This window comes from Coffea eugenioides, chromosome 9 (assembly GCF_003713205.1).
Source record: "Coffea eugenioides isolate CCC68of chromosome 9, Ceug_1.0, whole genome shotgun sequence".
NCBI lineage: Eukaryota > Viridiplantae > Streptophyta > Magnoliopsida > Gentianales > Rubiaceae > Coffea > Coffea eugenioides.
This window is the reverse complement of record NC_040043.1, coordinates 40,605,737-40,628,999: the sequence shown is the minus strand read 5'-3', so window position 1 is coordinate 40,628,999 and position 23,263 is coordinate 40,605,737. Positions and strand designations below refer to the sequence as shown.

General features: G+C 36.5%; 3 protein-coding genes across 3 annotated transcripts; 1 reads left to right on the top strand and 2 right to left on the bottom strand.

The window, feature by feature from the left end:
* Positions 1 to 817: 817 nt before the first annotated feature.
* Positions 818 to 2,610, bottom strand: LOC113782818 (SKP1-like protein 1A). The gene is made up of 2 exons (XM_027328743.1): positions 2,180 to 2,610; positions 818 to 1,203 (listed from the first exon to the last, which is right to left on the bottom strand). Exons 1-2 carry the CDS (start codon positions 2,477 to 2,479, stop codon positions 1,030 to 1,032), a joined length of 474 nt encoding a protein of 157 aa, XP_027184544.1. The 5' UTR covers positions 2,480 to 2,610; the 3' UTR covers positions 818 to 1,029.
* Positions 2,611 to 3,500: 890 nt separating this feature from the next.
* On the bottom strand, positions 3,501 to 6,814 carry LOC113782852 (glycerate dehydrogenase). Its single transcript, XM_027328786.1, has 13 exons — positions 6,581 to 6,814; positions 6,378 to 6,461; positions 6,135 to 6,275; positions 5,772 to 5,893; positions 5,587 to 5,668; positions 5,127 to 5,199; positions 4,957 to 5,048; positions 4,793 to 4,867; positions 4,582 to 4,689; positions 4,200 to 4,277; positions 4,043 to 4,087; positions 3,802 to 3,916; positions 3,501 to 3,716 (listed from the first exon to the last, which is right to left on the bottom strand). Exons 1-13 carry the CDS (start codon positions 6,701 to 6,703, stop codon positions 3,694 to 3,696), a joined length of 1,161 nt encoding a protein of 386 aa, XP_027184587.1. The 5' UTR covers positions 6,704 to 6,814; the 3' UTR covers positions 3,501 to 3,693.
* A 10,583-nt stretch (positions 6,815 to 17,397) lies between these two features.
* Positions 17,398 to 21,442, top strand: LOC113783411. Its single transcript, XM_027329538.1, has 2 exons — positions 17,398 to 17,900; positions 20,435 to 21,442. The coding sequence occupies exons 1-2, from the start codon at positions 17,565 to 17,567 to the stop codon at positions 21,272 to 21,274; spliced, it is 1,176 nt and encodes a 391-aa protein (XP_027185339.1). The 5' UTR covers positions 17,398 to 17,564; the 3' UTR covers positions 21,275 to 21,442.
* Positions 21,443 to 23,263: the final 1,821 nt, after the last annotated feature.

The window sequence follows — 23,263 nt, the reverse complement described above, 5'->3', positions numbered from 1 at the left end:
CCAGTAGCTCAGAAGTACCAAACAGTCGCAGTTCGAACCCTTAACACTTGAAGGCGACTCGTAACAAATTCACTATACTCTTTGGTAGCCCCTTTTTATCATTTAGAAAACGCTCATTGAAACGTGAGACAAGTTCATCAAAAGATGATGAACTGCATAGCTTATCACAAGATGATGAGCTGCAGAGCTCATAACAAGATGCCAAACTACAGAGCTAATCAAAATGAGATTACTGCCCATTGTATCTGCTATGCTGCCAAAACTTGCCAGAGAAGCTCCACTTCCTTAAGAAAGCTTAAGTGGAGCGCCACTTCCCTGTCATCACGATCGCTGCGAGCAATACACCGTATCAAAGTTAAATCTGTTCCAAGTTCGGTACCTGCTTATCAGCAGTCCACATATCTGAAAGATTAACTGATGTCTCAGACGGACATGCAAAGTCACCCTTTAGAAAATTCTATCGCCAACCAGAATCCCAAAGAAAAAGAAAATGTTTAAGCTGTTTGATATAGATCCCTAATGTAGATAGCTACATTTCAAAGCAATATATATCATCTAACCTTCAACAAACATTTAGCATCACAAACATTTTGATCCGGCAACAAAAAAGTCTTAACCTTCAACAAACATTTAGAATAAACAACTGTCCCGCATCTTGTAGCCCACAAAACACACAATTCCAACTCCTAAGCATGATTATTAGTCATCTTTCAGAAATTATCCACAAATCTTTACAACCCATAACACCCCCCCCCTTTCAGGCAGCATCGTGAAACGTTAGGCACACACTCTGCTATAATCCACCACCACAGAACACTTACAAGAACCTCAAGGACTGGACTTTCAAACATAAAACAGCAACACATTCATAAATAACAAGTGATGGTTTGAAGTCACGTAGTTCATTGCACTATGATGCCAACCATCATTAAAGTAAAAGGATGACAAAATATTTACTACTAGTGTCAAGAAATCCATAACAGCATTCAAAACAAAAGACCCATAATATTGACATTTCAAACTTCCACTTCACTCAAATGCCCAAGCATTCTCCCTGCGAACCTCCTCTTCTTCCTCAGGAGTGAAATCATTCTTGATGTTGAAAGTCTTGCGGATCTCCTCTGGCGTCTTGCCCTTGATCATGTCTGCCACAGTTTGGCAAGTGAGGTCGAGCAGGCTCTTGATGTTGAGATAGTTGGCAGCCTGAAAAGGGGAAAAAATTGTTGGGGGGGTGGGGGGGAAGTAAAAGTCAAACGAGAAATTTTGGTAACAAGCAGACAATCAAATGATCCTACGTCCATCCCAAACGTATAAATTAAATTAATGTATAAAGACATCCCAGCACATGAATATACAAACGGTCTAAAACCACAAACCATCCCAACTGAACTCCTAAAGGCCTTTCTTTACTCCATAACCGGTCAGAGTCTTCAAACCACATTCACCCGATAAACCGTGCAAAATAAAGCTAATACCCCTGCTGCTAGCCTGCTACATTCTAGATGTTCAAAAGATTGAACCACAACCAAACACAGATAAATCCAAAAACATCATAGTAGTCTGAGTAAACAGCTGATAACTTATGACTAAACAATCGACAGAAACAGCAGAACGAAAGTCGACATAGAAGCACCTAATCACCCACAATCCTGCTCTTAAACCAAGGAGCCACACCTTGAATAGCATATGCATACCCAAAACAACAATACTTGGTCAGCCAAAGAAAGATGATCAACAAGATGGCCGAAATAGGACTAAATACTTTTCCAGAAAGGAGGGCGAGGAGCTAAATACTTTTCCAGAAAGGGGGAGGGGGGCTAAATACTTTTCCACAAAGGGGAATAGACAGGACATGAGGAAATGAAAAGAAAAAATTGTAAAAATTGCATAATTCTGGTCCAGTGTTAGATATAATAAACACTAACCACAGTTCACCTAAAGCCGAGAGATGCAAACCCTAGACCCAAAGTACTGAGGAAAAATCACAGTAACACATCAGCAATCAACAAAACCACACATTAATTCTCCATCAGTAGTGATTTGCAACAAAATAAAAAAACAGAAGCAAAGAGATCAGGCGAGTACACCACAAAAACACGGTCAAAACCTAAAAATCCAACAGAGGCAAGGACACAAAAGGCAGAAATGTAATAGAAAAGGAGATTAAGGACTATCAGACCAGGATGAGGTCGAAAAGAGTGCCCTGGTCGACTTTGACGAAGTCAGCATCGAAGGACTTGAGATCCTCATCGGAGGACTTGTCGCCGTCGGAGGACTTCGGGGCCTCGACATGTTTCTTACAGTACTCGATGACCTTAGCCAAGATCTTGCTGGTGACGTTGGGCAGAGGGATGCAAGTATCGGCGCAGTTGTCCTCGATCATGTGCTTGATGGTCTGCGATTCCAGAGCGACCAATTCCTCCACCTCGAAAGTTTCGCCGTCAGAACTCTTCAACACGATTATCTTCGGCGAAGACATGGTGGCTAAGCAGAGATGATTATCGTACGGAAAGATCGAAGAACGAAGAAGAAACCCTAACCCTACGGGGAGAGAGAGAGAGAGAAGGGCGTATAGGGATGGAAGACGATGTAGCAAAACAGAGATAAAATAACAGCCATTTGGGTTATTTATATAGGGCTGTGCTTAGCGGTGAATAACTGTACATTTACTGTGGTACACAAATTTTTTAACTGCACCGACTTGATTTTACTGCTGAGTGTGGAGGAGGAGTTACCACATTATTTTATTGCTCCCTGTAATTCATTCTTTTGCTACGTTTCCCTTCATCATTTGGACAAGCTTACTCTATTATGGGGACATCTCAATGGAAAGTCGTTCTTTACCAAGCAAAAAAGGGTGAAAAAAAAAAGGAACTGGATGATCTGCGGATAGAATTTTGAATTATAGTTGGAATGTTAATGATTTTTTTTATTTTCAGTTGACAGTTGGCCATCCAAATAGCTGGAAATCAAGGCATGCTTTCAGTACTCAAAAGAATTCAAGAATGGTAAAATTAAGCCAAGACTCGACGCGATTAGGCAAAATCTCGATTCGGCTAGATTTCGTTTGCAGCTCTAATTAAGATTGATGTGAAGAATGACTTTTTCTGAAAATTATATCCTATGATATGATTTCTTGAATATTGAAGAAGCTTTCAGAAGGACAACTTTCTAATTAATCAGGGGTTAAGTTCAGATAGATGCTTTGTGATAGAAAGGATTTGTATCAGTGTGATTTTGACATCTAAACAACAAATTCAGATTACGTGGATTCATATCTTATATATACAGATCGTTTGATAACCAAAAATTGAACATCTGAATTAATTAAGTGACACTGAATTTCATAAACAAAACTTGCTCCTAAAATTAAGTGATAAACTATTCACTTATCACTGAATGTGATATGCACTTAAATGTATTAGATTTACTACTTAACAATTCAATAACTTAATGGATTCAAACTTCAGATTTCAGTTTTATTAAACGCACCGTAAGACTGATAAAACCATACGCAAGTAAAGACAATTATTATACATATAACCAATTTACAATGCTGTCAACAATTCATCAAGGAAAATTACATATTAATATCAACTCTCCTCATCAGTGAATAGCCCGTAATTCTCAGGATTCCTTCTAGTTTCATATGCTGCCTCAAGATGCCCATTCTTGTAGTGTAGTGTACCGTAATTACAGCTTTGAAACTGGTAAACCTGCAATTATGGTTTTTGGTCATGGAAGGTGTTCTTCAAGAACTAAGGATATTGGTTGAGACAAGAACATTAGTAAAGGACTTGCCTATAGCTTTTGCGTTGACAATGCTTGGGCATGCAGCAGGAGGGGGAGAGTTCTCATCTAGGAATGCTTCCACGCTGTTTGGGTTAGACCAGATTGGGTAGCCTTTGATCTTTCCCTGTACATTTGGATAGATAAAGTCAATAATCACTATGGTTTGGCCTGACACGGATGGACGAAAGAAACGAATTCCCAGATGCAATGAGAAAATTCTCCTAAACTTTTTCTTGTAAAGATGGTATACCAAGACATTCAGGGCAGCTAGTGTTGCCATTCCTTCACGAGTCCACTGCATAAACCGTGTGGGTTTGTAAGTACTTAAGGAACAAGCAATTTTCTAGTCCCCACTAACAAGGTAAACGCAAAACTGGAAATAGATGATGGAAATAGCTTTCAGTCACCTTGGAAGCGGATGCTATGTGAGGCACCACGATAGCATTTTTCATGTCTGCAAGCCCAGGTTTCATATAAGGCTCATCCTAGTCCGGAGTACACCAAAAATGGCAGGCACATTATTTCCTCATTTGTGGTTGTAAGTCTCCAAAGAACTTACAAGTATTCTTGAGTTTAAGAGTAAATCTTATATACACTGACAGTGTATACACTATCACCGTTGGATGAATGACAATCATGCAAAATTTGAATTTGAACACTATCACCGTTTGATTTATGACATGTATACAAAAGTTGATTTTCAAATTCAAATTTTGCATGGTTGTCATTCATCCAACGTTGATAGCGTACACTATCAGTGCAGGAAAGATTAATCCTAAGTTTAAGTACCTCAAATACATCAAGACCGACTCGAAACATGGGGTTTGCTTTCAGATGCTCCACAAGAGCTACCTCATCAATGACCGGACCCCTGCTGCAGTTCACAAGGATTGCCTCCTGCGAATCAATTATCAAGTTACACAGCAAGGAATGATGAAGCAAGTCATTCTAATCCCACCAACTAGCTCATCGAGGAAGGAAGTTTAAAGACATGCATTACCTTTTTCATTACTGCAAGGCTTTCTTTATTCACAAGATGATACGTTGTTTTGTCGAGGACAGGATGAAGACTTATCTATTAACCAATGGTGAAAATGCGCTGAGAGAAACAGGACAAAAATGACTTTTATATTTCTGGACTAAAATAGTGAGTTTGATGGTTACCACATCAGCTTCTCGAAGCACTTCATCCATGGATGAAGCTCTTTTCCACGTCACGGGTTGTTCACCATTGGCTTTCAGGAACTGGCCATAAGCTGCAAAATGGACGTTTGTCATTACTCATTTTATGCTGGGAAAGTGAGAACAATAGGCAGGGAAAGGGAAATACATGCCTGTGACGAACTTTTCTAGACGGGTGGCTTGGTACAAATCGTAGTAGATTAAGTTCATTTTGAAGCCTTCAACCTGTTTGATTCAATTTAGAGTTCAGTTCAATCAACACAGCAAAATTTCGGGGAATCCATATATTTCCTCAATCAATGCACGCACATATAAAGTAATTCATCAAAGCTAACGACAGATTATTTTGATGTAAACGACCACAGACGCATAATTAGCCTTGGCCAAAGAAACTAGGATATTAACTAGAATCTTCATTCTTCAAGCTTTCGAGGAGCTTCTTCAGGCAAGCCTTGGCTGACCTAGTACGCCATTGTTTCCTAACATATCGACAAGGTTAGGCTTTTAAAGTGCAATGATAAAGGTTTGGACTATGTTTGGTAAGTGTCGCCACATTTTAGAAAGTTGCTGCTCATCTTTAGCATCAAGTGAATAGAGATGCTAAGGCATTACCATCATTCTGGCATAAGCAGAACCAATACGACCAGCTCCAATCACTCCAACAGTTTGTCCTTTGAGCAAGTTGCCCACAAACCTAAAAGAGAATCTCAACTGAATCATAAAACAGTACTGATCAAGAAGCAAATTTAAAAGTGTAATAAGCTGAATTCCACTAAAAATGAAGTGGTCGCCGTTACAGATGAGGAAGCCATCCTTCGTATAAGCCACCTCTCATGAACTCATCTGCTTCCACAATCCTTCTAGCTGCCGCGACAGAAAGTGTAGCTGCTAGCTCTGCTGTAGTCTCTGTGAGCACACCCTGCAATTAATTTCATTGTATTCGACCCAATTAAAACCAGCTCAAGTACTTGTGCATCAAACATCATTCAGAGCACAAACAACAAAAATTTTGCTGCTACAATCTACTGACGCAACTTAAGTACACAAAGTTAGTCAGCAAACACTCATGTGATTGTAATGCCTAAATCCTATGTGGGTTGAACTGAAGCACCAGATTGTTGGGAAAAAAAAAAAAAAAGCCTATGAGAAACATGACTTACAGGAGTATTTCCTACGGCAACCCCGTATCTGTTGGCTGCATTAACATCCACATTGTTATATCCCACGGCCATGTTGCTGAAAGCTTTACCTCCAGCTTTGCTCAACGCAGAGAACAGTGCATCCCCCCAATCCTCAGTCAACTAGAATTACATAACAAACACAGGCATCAAACCTGTGAAGAAAAGCCCAGAGAATAAATATATCAAGAATTTCAGAGGTGCGAGTGCAATCTCTGCATCTACCTGTCCAATGACTCCATCGCACTTATCACCAATCAGAGCAATGATATCTTCAACAGACAAAATGGTTTTGTTCTGTGTGCATATCTGTTCATGAAAATTGAACGGAAGTTAATGCATGATATCAATCCAAAGAGAGTGAAAACAAAGTTCCAATATTGAAGAATGACAGTCTTAGTGAATAGAGTTGGAAGTTGGATGATTACTTCTACGCGACAGTCCTGCTGGATCAACAGATTGATCCAACGAGTTCCAGGCATAGGCTTTGTGCTGACAACTCTATATTTCCCATTCGGATTCCACACCTCAATTTGCACTGGTTTTGCCATAAGGTTTCTATTCCAGCTTGTTTGGTAGTATTGGAGCGCTGGGACTTGCTGGATGATTTGTTTCTTTTTAAAGTAATTGAAACGTTCCTGGTTCTCTTTGTCTGAAGATTAGAGATATTGGGCTGATCAGGTGTGTCTCGGACCACCATTGACAATTATCAAGATACAAGGATTTGGGAGTTGTCAAGAGGGAGGGAACGGTGGAGAGAAAGCTGGGTATGGTGTGGTGGGACATGAACGATTTCAACGGCACTGATGGGTCGATGATGATCGGTTTGGTTGGAGAGTGAGAGACTGAGGTTCTGGATTTGGGTGGGGGAGGCTTCGGACCTCTCGTTTTGTGCTTAAGATAATGAGGCTCTGCGTTGTTGACACGTAAGGTGGCTGCTATCCTTTCGGAAGAATTGCAATTTTGATCTCCAATATTTGACATGTATGCTAAATTGGTTTTTAATATTTGCTCTAAAGCAAATCAAATATGATCCCTAAAGTATACTATAATTTTATGTAGATTTAGAACAACTAAAGAAAATTCAAGAATGAATGAGGATCAATAATGTCAAATAATTACTATTAATCAACAATTTTGAATTTGCTCTTTTGGTTTTCAATATTTTAATTTTGAATCATTGATACTCCCTTAATTTTTAAATAGGTTTTAGGATGAAATGAAATGCAAATTAGAATGAAATTGTACTATATAGGTAATAAAATTTCTATTAATTAAAATTCTTATTGCCCATTTAGTTAATTGTTCCAAATATGTCTAGAATAAAAAATTTTAGGGACCAAAATTTACTTTAGATGAAATAATAGAAATTAATTTAGCACACATACAAAAAAAAAATGGAGGTCAAAACTATAATTCTCTCCTATCTTATTTTACCATTAGGGCTTCTCTTTGCCGGATTTAGAATTTTATTGAACCACTTTTGGATTTTACATTCTTACTTTTTTTAAATTTATTTTTTGGTGCGATTTATCGTCTTGTTACTTGTAACAACATGCTTGGAGTGCTAATGAATTTGGAAAATGGCTTGTCCTTCGTCTTCGTATTGCAATGGCAAGTATCAAGGACGGACTTAGGAGGCGCGAGGAGGAGCCATTGCCTTTCAAGTTCTACAGATTTATGATTTGCTCTCTTAATCATTTGAAATTTCTTAGTAGTATCCTTTATAAGCAAAATGTTTTCGTCCCCTTCAAAATTTTAAAAACTTTTAAATGAACTCCAATGTATATATGTGTATGATGTTTATCTCCTTCAAAAAATTGCCAATTTCATATCTAAACTTTGTCACTTGTATCAATTTAGTCCCTAACTTTTATTCATAACCAATTTAATATGTGAACTTATTTTGCAGTTCTAATTAGGAATCTCTGTAGCAACACCACCATCTAAAAGTGATATAACTCCTAATTGACCAACTAAACAGGCATATTTTAGGAACATCGCTCACGGGGTTGTAATAAATCAAATAAATCATGTAAAAAATCACAAGACTAAACTTTAAAAAGTTTTATCTGGTGACATTTTACACACTTTAAAAGTTTAATATTGCAATTTTTTACAAGATTTACTTGTTTTATTACAGTTCCATGAGTGACATTTCCATAACTCGCCTATTTAGTTATTCAATTAGGAAATAGATTAATTTTAAATAGTGGTGCTACCGCAAAGGTCTTTAATTAAAACTGCAAAATAAGTTCAAGTATCAAATTCATTAAAAGTAAAAGTTAGGGATTAAACTGACACCAACCAAAAAAAAAGGTTTAAGGATGAAAATTGGTCATTTTCCCAGATATATATTTCGATTCCATCATCGAATTTCCTTTTATTGGATTACATTTTCCGTCATTTTTTATGGAAAAATTACTGTAGCGATTTGATGTATGTGAGGGAAAAAGGTAATAGGGAAATATGATCACGGAAAACGACGTAATTTTTCGGCGGAAAACGGCAATCCAAACAAGGCCAATTAGCAAGTCCTACCATCAAATGAATGAGTAATTATTTCTTTGATGGGTTTTTCTATTTTTTTTTTGTTTGACTAATTTATTCCCCTTTTCCAAATTTTTATCCCTCCCAAAGTGCATTCTTGTTCAACTAAGATAATGAATAATGGTATACTACTAACGTCTAAAATATTCTCGACTCTCTACTAAATAGCAGCGGAACTAGGGCCTATAAATAGGAGGGCAATTCTCAACTTGTAGACCATTAATAGAGTTAATTACCCTGCTCATTTTCAAGCTAAAAAAGGTTAAAACTTTTTTCCCTAATAGATTGACATCTATATTTAATTTAGAATACATCCCATAACCTTTTTACTAGTAAATACTTGGAATTCTTACGTATAGGAAAGAAGAATAACATGATTCTTAGTAGGAAATGCAGTAAATGTGTGAACTTTATAAATAGGTTGCTTTTCAACAGATTTATAATCTCTCATTCCTTCTTTCTCTTTCTCTCCAAATCGCTGTCATCTCTTCTCCTCCTTTTCTTTTCATTCTTTGATATTCCAAACTTTTAAATCTATCATGCAGTTATCCAAAATTTAATTTGGGAGGAGGCAATTACCCCTCAAGTACACGTGATTCCGCCATTGCTAGTAAATGTTGAATGTCCCTTTTTTGTAAACCCAGAAAAGATTAGAGATATATTAAATTGATCCTAGAGCCAATAAATGGACATGACTTCAGCTTCTTCACCATCTGAAGAAGGGGAAAAAAAGAGCCAATATTAATTATTATAGTAGCGACAACAAAAGCTCACTGATATGTCACCCTAAATCCATGCAAAACATCGGACATGTCCATTTTAATTTAAACAACTCTTGGATAGATGATTTAAGGTTCAATACGACAAGAATTGTAAAGCTTTGTAGTTTGTACAAAACCTCAGAAAAACTTAGAGCAAATGGCCAAAACGATGACTAAATTATTTAAAATGGTATGAATTGATCACTAAACTTTTTTTTGTGACAAAAAGGTCACTTAACTTATAAAAAATGAATTATACTGATCATTTTATCAATTTCTACTGGTAAAAATAGCTTGGCTCCTTTTCAGGGGGCGCTTGGTTCAAACCTAGGAATGGGAATTGTAATTGGAATCACGTCCAAAAATTCAATATGGAGTTTGATCAAGAGTATCATTACACTGACTAGTGTTTGGTATATATTTATAAGATTTTGGAATAAACTTATTTTTCATTTTCTTATCTTTATTTTTTTCTTCTTTCCCCTTTCCTACTTCCTTCTTCCCATCCTTTAAGTATTCATGCTTCACCAATTTCTGTTGAACCACCACCTAACCATTACGAATCAACCTTGCAATGTATGGAGCATGGAAAAGCGACTGACAAGAGATAATAGAAGGGCTTGCACAAAAATAGAAGAGAGAGAGAGAGGAGAGAGAACTAGATGGAGAGAAGAGCCTGCCATAGAGTATTGGAGGAAAGAGAATAAGTGTGAAGAGAGAAGAAAAGGAAAAGTGAGAGAAAGATTGACAAGAAAGAAGAGAATGAACCAGATGGGGTGGGGTTGCTGTCACGGAGGATTGGAGGAGAAAATGAATAGAGAGAAAAGGATGATATTAAACCTGCTCTGAAAGATAGGATGAGAGAGAAAAGATGAAAGAGAAAATCTGATGCTAAATTGCTACCATGGAGGTTGGGCTGACGTGATAGAGCGATGAAAACGATATGTTTTCTTTTCTTTTTTGAAGTTTTCAATTCAAATTGAGTCAAATTTAGGAATCCACCAAAACCCTCCAATTTGTTAGGGATTGAGAATTCTCAAATTTTAACTATTCACTCCAAGATTTTGAATCCAATGCATGTAACCCAAATAGCAAGAATTGGAATTATTTCAATTCCTAATTCCGATCCCCTTTTGCCAAACAACACCTTACATTTAATATGGTAAATCACGGATCACCATAGATTCATATATCTAGACTATTTGAGCTATACTAAGCTACGCGCAACCAATGCCCACTAGAAAATATTCAAGTACCAATTGATCAAACAATATATTCGTGGTAGTAGCAATCATATTTTTTGGAAAAAATAACAAATTGTTTGTGCCTAATTGTTTTTATATTTAGCATATAAGTGTTTTCATAATTTAGAAGTGACAATGTAGTTTGTGTTAAACTCCGAAGCAGTATTTAATTTAAGCTCTTTAATTTTTATAGTGTAGAAACCATTCAATTACATGAAAAATTAGTTTTTATTTCTGTTAGCTTGGAATAGTATAGTCCTTTTACAGTTTTTTGTTTGTTTTTTGCATGAGGTAGCACTATTGAATTATATATTGTGAAGAAAGCAAATAATTGGAGGACTGGAAACGCATTGTTTGGAAATTTTTTTGGCTCACCCTCTGGACATTAGCTGATAGAAATCTCTTTGATTTTCATCTCAAATAAGCTTGCCGCCTATTGTTTTTTTTTTTTTTTTTTGCCTACATAATAACTCTCACATTCATTTGAAAATAAAGTCAGATGTGCCGATTTGGACATGAAGGCATCGCTTGTGATCTCTAAGGAAGGTTGCTGATCGTGATTAAAAGAGCTAACATGAGCATTTTTTAACCAAGAAATACGAAAAGCAACTAACTTCAAAGCAAGATAAAGCAATAAGAAAGAACAACATCGAAAAATTAGCTTAAATAGCCTGCCAAGATTTCCTCCAACTTTTTGGCTAAAGCTAAAAGTCAGAAGTGCAGGAAACATCCATGACGATGCTTGTTAAAGCTTAGACATCATTTTTCAATTATGGCCAAACTGTTTAGAATCAAAGGTATCAAACCATAGCTGACTAATAACCAACTCCATTAAAAAGAACTGCCAAAGGAACATATGATCGAAGAATAAGCAGGCAAGTTTCAAGTAGTATCACAAGCCTTGCATAGAGTAGTTAGAAAACTCAACGGGGCCAAGACCGAACTGAATTCTACAAATTTGAGGCATCAAACATTTGAGAATAAAAAAATCTGCTTGCATGTTAACGGGGCCAAGACTGAACTGAAATCTACAAAACGCATCAAACATTTGAGCCCTGTTAACAAATGGCTGGCCTCCGCGGGGCAGTTCGGACGGTTCGCTCCCCCTAATTAGGGCATGGCAACCTACCTGGTTTCGGTCAGGGTTCGAGTCCCGTTGTTACCGTGTTCGGTGTGGAGTTGGACCTCCTCTCCCGGATCGCAGGAGGATTAATCGGGCCCCGTAAGGAATGATCCGGACATCCTCTGTATTGACAAAAAAAAAAATGTTAACAAATGGCTGAATAAGTATAGTAACATATGAACGATGCCAATAAAATTTTTCCAAGCAAGAAAAAAGATGAGAAACTTCAAAACTTTCGTTCCTGTTCCATGGAAATGAGAAGAGAGAAAAGTAAGAAAGCTTTTAAGCTTTACTGTGGCTGTGTTAAAGATCTGCATCTGAAAAGATAGTCAATGGTAAGTAAACCAACCTACTACTTTATGCTATTAATCTAATGTTCGAGGTATAATGAAAGTACAGGCAATAATTGATCAAATGATTGAGATTTTTACACGGTACAATCTAACTTTGAGGGAAAAAGCAAACATCCAATCACATTACATAATTGAAGGCAGTAGAACCATGAGACTTCATGTGGGAAATGGGGCAGAAACGGTTGTCTGGCAGTTGACGGTCATGATTTGGCCAAAAAATTTTGTGCGGCTCAAATCACATCTTGTAACTCAATTTTCACATCGTGTGTGGGACTCACAAAAATTTATTCTAAAATTACGTCGTGTGCAAAGAAAATTACACCACGTGCAATCAAAGTTACGCACAATGAAAAATGCACACAACCGGCAGAAACGGTTGCACCTACAACCGTTTGTGCCCCTTGTCCCTTGATGTGTACTTTGGCTTGTGCAGAAAGAAGAGAAAAATCAAGGACAATATCTAAAAAAAAAAAATAACCATCAAAGGTTTTAAACTCTAGCAAAATGCATCACAAAGTTAGCAATTTAACAGTAACTTAGAGGAGAACAGTCGATAAATTCAAATCCAACAACTGAAAATTGATAATAAAAAAGAATTAATTTAATAAAACAAAATAAAAATAAAATATTTTATTTCTTTCATACATTTTCTTTTCAGAGCCAAAGTTAAGTTTTGGTAGATTTTTTTTCTCTGAATCCCAAACAAATAGAGAAAACTAAATACAAATTAACAAACGCATGATATAGTTATATTTACTTTCTAAATAAATAAGGCTGCATTTTACACTCACAGTTTGTAGGCTTTTTCTTTGATTTTAATACTATAAAACTGATTGTCTCTGATTCATTTTTTAGCACAAATTTTTTTTTGATATTTCTATTTTCCTAAATAAATAAAAATCTAAGAAAAAAAATAAGGTTATATGTACACTTACAGTTGCTAGACTTCTGCTTTGATTATAATACTATGAAATAAATTATCTTTAATGCAAGATCTCTTTTATGATTGTAGAAATATATTTTTTGATGTTTCTTTTTCCTTAAATCCCAAATAGAAGGAAAATTCCTTTTAAAAAAATAAAGCACAAATTCTTACACATGATGCAAATAAGCCTACATTTACATTTAGAGTAGCCAGGCTCCATCTTTAATTTTTGCACTATACACAAGTTATAAATAAATTTCCTCTATATATTACATTACGTGCATAACCCAATACACAAATCGATAAAAAAAAAAAAAAAAAATTTAGAGCTAAGATGGCCTAGATCATTTTCCTTTTTTTTATTCTTCATACCAAATGGCTGGATTGCCCTTTCTCTTTACCATACTTCATATCATATCATTATTCTATGGCTCAAAATTTGCAGGTATTTTGAATTCTTATAATGGCAAAACAAAGGTCAAGACGGTAAAAGAAATGCAAACTTCGCCTCCCATGGTGCCACGTGGCTTTGCCCGAATGAGTTACAGTAAGAACCAACCGATTCTGTAGTTGCTCGATATTGAAGTGAGTCATTTGTTCCTTTAATATCGTAGCAACATTGAAGCCCAATACAGATCTGTAGCCTTTGAGGCAAGAGGGAAGCAGCTCGTATAATAATGCATTCAAGTCATTCATGGAGGCGTTTGTGGTGATTAATGGTGTACTCCTCGGTGACAACCTCCTCTCTCCCGGATTTGCTTCCCTTCTCCACCATTTTTGCCGAGGGAAGCAGGAGGGAGGAATTCATATTGTTTGACTTCGGAGAAGATTTTATCAACTTTCCAACTCTTTTAATCTCGCTCAACCGATTGCTTTATCGATAGAAGTTGACAGGATGATTTGAATAGTCGGATTTTTCAAGTTGAGTGGTCTTTTTTACCATAAAAAGATCAACTTGTACCATTTTAAATAGTCTAGTGATTATTTTCGCGCAACATATCTTCTGTCCTATATTCTGTGTCATTCTTTATGCCACTTTTTATTATATTGCTATTTTTCCTTCATAAACATCATATTTTAGTTTTTTTTTTGTTTCCTTAAGATTCAATAACTATTAATTCAGTAAAAAATAAATACAACAGTTTCAAAAAAATAATATATAATAGAAAATTAAAAAATATAGCAGAAAATTCTTAAAAAATCTCATTTTTTATGTATTTTGATTTTTTTTAGTTTGTTAAATTTTGTGTATTACTGAATTAAAAGTTATTGGATCTTAAGGAAATAAAAAAGAACTAAAACATGATATTTATGAAAAAAAAATAACAATATAATAAAAAAAGAAACAGAGAGTAGCACAAAATATGGGACAAAAGATCCGTTGCGTTGTTTTCGTCATTTGCTCAAAAACTTGTGTATCAATGTCCGAGCAATCTCTGCATGTATTGTTATCTGCCCGATGCTTGGTTCCATAAAGCCGATGGTCAATGACTGAACTGACGAGAGTTGGAGAGGACTGTCCCAAGACTGACGGACAAAAATATGCATCACATCGAAACGCGGGCTTGCTCTGGTGAATACCGGTGGTCTAGTGTGGTAGAGCCAGGCCCGTGTGCATACGACAGTCCACACCGTCGATGGTCTCAAAGTCCTGCCTGGCTGCCTCCACGGTCGGGCCAAACCCAATCCATTCCGCAGGCGCTCTAAATAGTAGAAAAGAAGATAACATTTTGTTTGGATAATACATTAAAAAAAAGTGCTATATTTACATACATTGATTTATCAGCATCATCAACATATTTTTTAACTACATTAAAAAAATTGCTATACTATTGATTAGAAAGTACTAGTACTAACCCACCATTATTTTGCTATTCAGAATTTGTTCAAAATTGACTAGAAGGTAGAAAACAAAGTAAGATTCAACATATACTCTAAAGAGTCAAACTGATCAAGATAACTAATACCAGTACTAATTATATGTATGTAATTAATTATGTCATATGGTAGTTTTTTTTTTTTTTTTGTCAGTCATCACTTATCTACTCTATACTTATTCATACTTCTACTCTGACCTATTTTAAGAAGAGAGCCCAACTAAGCCTACATAGTACTAACTATGTGTACATAATTAATTATGTCATAGGTTAGGGGTTTTTTTTTTGGGCCAGTTGTTCTACTCTACACTTAGAACTACTCCTATTCTAGCCTACTCTAAGGGAAAGGGTCTAACATGACCTACAGGAAAACTGATGAGGACTGAACCACCATCGAACTAGAATGATAGACTTAAAAATCTTTGATGGTGGCCAACAGGCTGTTAGTTATCATAGGGTAGTACTTCTTGTTGTCAATACAAGAGAGGCTGCATCCGTGTGCAGAAATGGCAATATGGTGGTGGAGGGAATAGGAGATAGGGGCAGGGGATAATTTAAGTGGAAGATGGGGTAAACCAACTATTTTTAGAGTGGTTGACCACCAGAGAGAGCCTTAAAATTTTCCTTGGATGCAAATCAAAGAATCAAATCTCTGGACTTGTAATCTCCAAGATTTTTTGAAAGTTTCACCAGCATGCAAAGACATCCGTTTTGTTTGGTAGTGGTTCAATTCCCTCCGGGTTCTCCCTTAATCCATTTGGGCCCACCTCCTCCCCCTTAGTATAGAGTACGAATAAAAGTAGAATAAAAAAGTTATCGTATCCAAAAAAAAAAAATATGAAAGGTGGGGTAGGGGACGCTACCACCTCTTGTCCTAATACTAATATTCATTTTTCATTCGTATATGCCTTTTTTTTTATACAGAAACGATAAGTATAATTTTATTAATATTAGGTAAACTGTATAATTAGTGAGCAAAGGCTCAAATTAACTATACAAGTGCACATTGACATTGAGGGTGAAGCCACTCTTCATCAAAAGATAACCATAATGCATGACTACTAATATAATCAGAGGTCTAGCTTTAATTCCATTAGTGGACAAAACAAATGAGCATTCCGTAAACATGGAGCATAAATTTCGGATGTCCTCTAAGTGGAAAGCACAGTCTCATGTCTGTGAACTTGCTGGCCCTTAGCATCTTCAGTAGTTGCTAGTGTGGAACACTAACCTCGATCTTCTGCCATTGTTGTTTTCTTGCCTTGCATAATGCTAGCTTAATGGCCACTACTTGGTTCATGAGGCTGCTGCCTGCACTAACTCCCTTGAGAGCCCATTCATCTAGCACTTGCTTGTTGCCACCTCCTGCTACTATTCCAATTCCCACGTCACAGCTTCCCGTCTCCCGTTTTGCAGCATTCGTATATGTCTGTAAATATAAAAAGTGAAGGATTCTAACACTTAATGTACAAGTGTCTATTAATATAATTTACTCAAGTTTCATACTATCATTTTATTCAAGTAATGTGAACTTTTAACCTACTTTTCTTTTTATTATTATTTGTTGTCCACTTAGTTAGCAACATATTTTTTTTAGCTTTCACTTTGAATCAAATAGTGCTGAAAGATGAACCAAACTACTTGATATTCAAATCAAGTTTGATTTGATAAAAACTTATTTGAATTTGATTTGCCAACCAGTCAATCTAAATTGGAATAGTATTTTATGTTCGATAACAGTTAAAGTCGACAAAAAGTTTGTTCAAACTTGATTCGATAAATAAATAAGACAAATTTGAACAAAATTTCAAGTTTCTTAAAATAATCGAACAAGTTTGAACACTAGGGTGTTCGGCTTGATTAGACTCGTCATAGAATCAAAGTTCAAGTGATGTATCCCTAATCTTCTATGAATTTGTTTGTTCAGGCTACCATCTAATTGAATTTCGTCAAAACAAAAACTCAGGGCAACTAGGGGTGTGTAAACGAATCTAATCAAGCCGAACACCCCAAATGTTTAAGTTTGTTTGATTATTTTAATGAATTTAAAATTTTATTCAAATTTGACTTGTTTATTGTTTAATTATTTTAAAGAGTTTGAAATTTTATTCAAATTTAACTTGTTCGTCGAACAGAATTGAACGAATTCTTTATCGACTTTGAATGATGTCGAACATAAAATGCTGTTCAAGTTTAAATTGACTAATTGGTAAAACAAACTCAAATGATTTCTAATCAAACTTCGAGTATCAAATAGTTTGATTCATTTTCTAGTTCCAAGGCAACTTGTTAGCCTATTCAATTTAATTTGCTCAAACAAAAAGAGTAAAAGAAAACTAACTTTACCCGAAAAAAGTTTTTTTTTTTTTAAATGTTCACAGTTACAGTTAACAATCGAGACAGTAGTGCAGGTATTGGCCAACTTTATCTTCAACTGCTCCGTCTCTACCCTCTCCCTCTCCCTCTCCTTCTCCTGCTGCAAATCTTCTCTGTCCTCTAAAGTCTAAACCCTCTCTGCTCTGCCACCCACCCAAGTTTTTCGTAAGGCAGAAGATTCGGGCGGCGGGGGCCTAATTACGATGGAGAAGCTTCTCTGTTATAACCCTATTCCATCTAAATTTCACCTTAAACGCATCACTTTCCTCCCCCAACCCCCCCGACTCAGCACCACCATTCCCGCCGCCCATTTCAACAGACTGACTTACTTCCTCCCCGACTCTTCTCGGGTCAACTCGTTTTCCTGCAACTACCAACACTCATCTTCTAATTCTTTCGCTATTTCTTCGAAATCTGCTGACACTGCCGACCATTGTACCCATAATCTGTCTTCTGCATCTGTTGATAGGCCAGATGGGTCGACGGAGAAAGTCAACTTTTTTAGAAAAGATGTCAAATCGCTACCTCAGCAACAAAAGGTATTCGATTCTTCTGGGACTTGTTAATTTTTTTTCTTTAAAAAATAGTGTCTTCCTTTTTTATTGATGCATTTGCTTCTTGTATTAATTAAGAAATTGAATAATTGCGTTAGCAATCTGCTTCTTGCCTGCTTTAGTTTATCGGTTGTAACTCTGTTTTTGAGGGTCACAAGTTTCTAAATTGAGTTGATACTCCCAAAGGATTCAAACAGGAAATAGATTCCGCTTCTACCATTCAATCCTGCAAAAATGTGTTTTTTTTCAATTACTACTATATGGGAAGGTGGCATTTTTCTTTATCAATGAAATCAAATGTATTACTAAGATAGTCACGGATTCTCTAGCAGGAGACTTAAAGAACTTAGGTAAGAGTTCTAAGACAATATTTTGTTGCCAGGATTGGAACTGCACTGGGAGACTGTTGACTTGTACATTATTCTTTTGGGTTACCTTTTGTCAAAGTATTGCTCCTATAAGTTGATATGATTGATTATGTTTTTTGGCTGTTGGCTTTGTTGTGGTGGCGTGTTTATTGTTGGGGCTCTTAATGCGATTACCATTTCATAGAGCTTCTTCTCAGTGATGATTTCTGGAGATTGCTAGATATTTTGATAATCGCCCCCATATATTCTTCTATTTTTCCTTGCTCGAAAATTGCTTCTCATAATTAAAGGTTGGCAGATTATTATTTCTTCTCATGCTTTCTCTGTCGAGGTTGATTTGGTATTTGGTGATGTTATGTATAGACAGGGTTGCTTGAGCCTTTTAACCGTTTAAAGCTCGCTCATGCATCAACTGGTAGGTTTCATGGCATGGAGTTATAGTTCTAAGTGATTTCTCTTTTTTTGGTGCAAAGGACGATCAAAGGCCCTCGTAGAAAGGCACGAATATTATATTATCTTTCTAAGTGATACTTATAGATTTCTCAACTGCTTCATTTCATAATATACTTTATACTGGTTCACTGGTAATAGCGGAAAATTCTGCATCAGAAAGCCTTGATTTGTTCAAGGTTATAACAAGATCAACTTCGATCTGTCAATTCCATGGGATCAGTGTATAACACATCTTTCTAAGTACTGGGGTGGTTGTGCTATAATTGGCTATATGAGTTATTTTCTTTGTGTATAAGATGTCATGCACCTGACTGCCCTGCATTGAAGGCTTTTCTATGGAAATTATTGTACACGAGATAATTAATGGCATTTTTGTCTATGTGATTTCAATAAAAAGGATATTTTAGCTCCATTTCTCTTAAATGTTTGGCTTGAGGGAATGGGAGGGAAAGGAGAAGAAAAGAATAGGTAAGATTTGGTCGTTTGTGTTTACATTGATTTTTGAGGGAAAGGAAAGGAAAGGATAGGAAGGCATTCAATTATTATTTTTAAGTTTGGTTTCCATTCAAAAGTGCACAGAATTGGAGTGAAAGTAGACCAATTATAGTTAGATTATCTTTACTGCCTAATTTACATACGACCTTATCCTTTCTTTTCCTTCCCTTCTCCAAATACTTCCTAATTTACATAGACCAATGTTTTTCCTTCCATATCTGATGTAAACAACATGAACGGAAAGCACTTTTCTCTAATCTCCTTTTCTTTCTTTTCTGTTGGGGTGGTATCCTTTCCTTTCCCTTTTCTCAATTTACATGGTGCCTTAGTTCTGACTTTGTTAGGCTTGAAGTTGGGACATATTAGTGTGTAAAACTTCTTAGATTTTGGAACCAACTTAATGAAGATAAGTTGTCTAAATCAAGCCCTCACAGGATCAGAATGATAATGCTTCTTGCTTGAGCCTCTCTCTTGAAAACATTGTCATGTTAACTACTTAATGGGACCTACATGGTGTAACCATGATGACCTGATGGAGGACTAGAGCAGCCACATTCTGGCTTCCTCGTCAGAAGGTGAACTTGCCAGTGGTAATCGTGCCATGAAGAATAAGTATTTTATGGTTTCATTTACCTAAATCTGTGATAATATTGCACGGATTGATGTAGAGCTGAACATCATGGAGAGGAAGGGAGGTTGCAAGGTTGGGAGTGGGTATCGAACAGCTACAGCCTATTTTTCTCTTCTCTATATGTGCCCCAAGGAGTCATGATGCATTTTGCTGACTTCAAGTACTTATAACAAAGTCAGTGAAGTTGCAGCCAAAGAGAATAACATGTTTTGACTGGTTTTAAATTACATCATTTTCAGCCTTGCTTATGTAATTACAACTAGACCATGGATACACTGTATGAAAATTTTCTTGCTCATTTCCGCACCTGCTGTTTAACAACACTGGCTGTATTTTCCTTCATTTATGATGTGGCTAGTTGGAAAACCACCTTCAACTTACTGTAAATTTATTATCATCTACAAATTCAGGCAAATCCATGCCAGACAGAGGAGCTATTGGCATAATTTTAGGATGTGTTGTTGCTAGCTTACAATCAGCATGAACTCTTTTTAAGAAAAAAGAATAAAAATTGACTCTTAAAGTAGAGGCTTGATAAAGATGAACGTTAGTTTGACATATATTGATCTCAGGTCATTGCTGCTGGGACCGTGATGTTACTCTCTGCCATCTTTATGACAGTGATCCATCCAATGGTTGCGTCACCTGCTTTTGCCAGCTTTCAGAGTGCAGCCAAGGCTGGAGGTCCAACCGCAGCTGCAGTTGGTAGGCAGCTCCTTAAAAATGAGCTGGTAAACAGCGCCTGGACTGGCTTCTTAGCTGGTTGCTTGCATACATTATCAGGTCCTGATCACCTTGCTGCTTTGGCTCCCCTTTCAATTGGGCGCACACGGATTGAAAGTGCTGCAGTCGGAGCTCTTTGGGGATGCGGCCATGATGCTGGACAGGTAATCTTTGGTTTAATGTTTTTACTTCTAAAGGATCGGCTCCACATTGAGATCATCCGGACTTGGGGCACGAGAGTGGTTGGGTTTACCCTAATGGTTATTGGTGCTATGGGGATCAGGGAAGCTTCAGAAGTACCTGCCCCATGCGTGGCCCTTGAAAATGGTGAGTGTGATGTTAGCATCTATGAAGGCCTTGAAAATCCAACGATTGGAAAGAAGAAGATTGGATTGGCGACTTTTGCTACAGGAATTGTCCATGGGCTGCAACCGGATGCATTGATGATGATCTTGCCTGCACTTGCTTTGCCTTCTAGGGTGGCAGGTGCTGCATTTTTGCTGATGTTCTTGGTCGGGACGGTTGTTGCTATGGGAAGTTACACGGTTGTTATTGGATCATGTAGTGAGGCATTAAAGGAACGTGTTCCTAGAATAACAGAGAAACTCACTTGGGCTTCATCTCTTGTAGCAATTGCTTTAGGGCTGGCAATTCTGATCAGCCAATTTTTTGGGTTTAGCCTCTATTAATTAATAGATGTCTGGTGTTTGATTGGCTGTCCTTGAAATTAGGAAAAAGATTTTGAGATGAATGGATGTGTTAATTGAAAGCAAGAATCCGTGATTGTAGCATACTACTACTATTTTCTGTTTGTTCGTTAAAAAGCTTGCATGAGTTTATGAAAATTGTTGTGATTAGCTGATCGCTTGAACAGGAGCAGTTACTGCATTAGGGGAAGCTCCAGAGTTAGCCGTACTATTTCCCAATGCATCCCGCCGAGTGTATGGCCTTCTCTTAGTAAAGTACTTATGGTACCAGATTACATCCAAAGGAAAGGAAAGGAAAGGAAAGGGAAGGGAAAAATTTCGTCGAAAAGAATCCACGTCGCTTTAGTTGGTAAGATAAGAGATTCAATTCGGAAACTTTTCTAGCTCTTAAAGGGTTAGAGGTGAATTGCTGTTGTCGCGAAGATGTAGTATATTCTACACCAACGCGATGCGCATAAAGCTTGAGATTAATAAAGATATGCAAACATTTCGAAACAATGATAAATCTCCACAGAGACATGGGTACAAAAGGGGAGAAAAAAGTTGAAAAAGAAGACAGAACTAGAAAATAAAAGAAAATGAAGCAGTGGGCAAAAACAAAAGTTCGGATTAAACAATTTGGCCCATTGCCTTAGAAAGTTCGGAGACGAGGCGAGGCGCATGTGGTGACAACGGTTCAGAACAGTGTAACACTTTTTAAACAAGTTGTAACTACTTTTTAATTGTTTGTATACACTTATAATAGGAGTTATATTATGTTATTATTCATTAGGCGTATCAATCGGGTTTTTGAGTCGAGTTTCAACAAACCCAAGTTCGACTCACAAGTTATATATGAATTTTTAGGTTCCAAGCTTTCGGATTTCGAATTCATATTAAAATAGCTCAAATTCAACTCATACTATTATATAAGTTTCGGGCTTAAATCGGGTTTTTGTGAAATATTTTGAGCATATTTATTGAAATTATTTTCAAGAAAATTGGTTTTATGTTTTGAAAATACATATGTAAAAAATTCATTGATAGTTATTCATAACCATAATTAGTAGTTGCTAATTAAAATTAAGATTTACTAAATAAGTTGAAAAATAGAATATGAAAAAATACATATTGATTGGTAAAAACAAATCATATTAGTAGTGATTAGTTATAAAAAAAATAGATAGATTTTTGTTTATACCAAAAATTTTCTCATGATCAAGGGTGGTTTAGGAAGTATATAAAGTGATAGATTTTTATTTACCCCAAATTCTCTCCTCTCTCTATATATATAGTATAGATAATTATAAATTATAGATATTATTATATATATTTTTCACATATATAATTATACTCAAATATGGGTCGAGTTTTAATTGAGTTTGAGCTTAGTAGGGGTCAAGTTCGGCTCATATTTAATTCGAGTCTCATATTTAGCCCGAAGCTCTGTTTGGCCAACTTAAAGCTTAGGTACAGTGTGAACTTTTTTTGAGCTGAACAGGCTGATTTCATATTGATCTTGCCCGATTGATAGTCCTATCATTCATTTGAGTTTCATGCATAATAATTAAGTGTTTATTATGAAATTTTACAATTAATTTATATAGAATTACGAGATGTTCAAAAAGTATTACTCCCCCTATCTCATTATTATTGTCATATTTTCACTTTATTGATGTCCCAAAATAAGTCACCATTTCAAATTTAACATATGTTTCCAATTTTAGACTGAAGGAGCACGTTCTTTCGCACAGTTGTCACAACTTGTCATGCCCCATGTCCGTCCAGAAAGCTCAGTCTCTGACAATTGCCCGTTTAATTTATTTAATTAGTGCGGGCAGGAGGTGGATTTGGTGGGGCCGCTGGCTGAATAGGAAAATTGATTTCAATTGGAATCTGAACCTCAACTGGAATCATCATAATCTACCAAGTCCACACTCCACTGCGACTGCGTCGAGAATCGTCAGCCACCCATGGGCCCATGACCATCAG

Bases quoted from the DNA above. Each gene is read 5' to 3' on its own strand.
- LOC113782818 (XM_027328743.1), bottom strand. From the start codon at position 2,479: ATGTCTTCGCCGAAGATAATCGTGTTGAAGAGTTCTGACGGCGAAACT. The intron at 1,204-2,179 runs GTCTGATAGTCC...TCCCCTTTTCAG, and splicing joins CTCTTTTCGACCTCATCCTG to GCTGCCAACTATCTCAACAT.
- LOC113782852 (XM_027328786.1), bottom strand. From the start codon at position 6,703: ATGGCAAAACCAGTGCAAATTGAGGTGTGGAATCCGAATGGGAAATAT. The intron at 5,669-5,771 runs GTAACGGCGACC...ATTCTCTTTTAG, and splicing joins GAAGGATGGCTTCCTCATCT to GTTTGTGGGCAACTTGCTCA. The intron at 3,917-4,042 runs GTATACCATCTT...CCAAATGTACAG, and splicing joins TAGCTGCCCTGAATGTCTTG to GGAAAGATCAAAGGCTACCC.
- LOC113783411 (XM_027329538.1), top strand. From the start codon at position 17,565: ATGGAGAAGCTTCTCTGTTATAACCCTATTCCATCTAAATTTCACCTT. The intron at 17,901-20,434 runs GTATTCGATTCT...TATTGATCTCAG, and splicing joins CGCTACCTCAGCAACAAAAG to GTCATTGCTGCTGGGACCGT.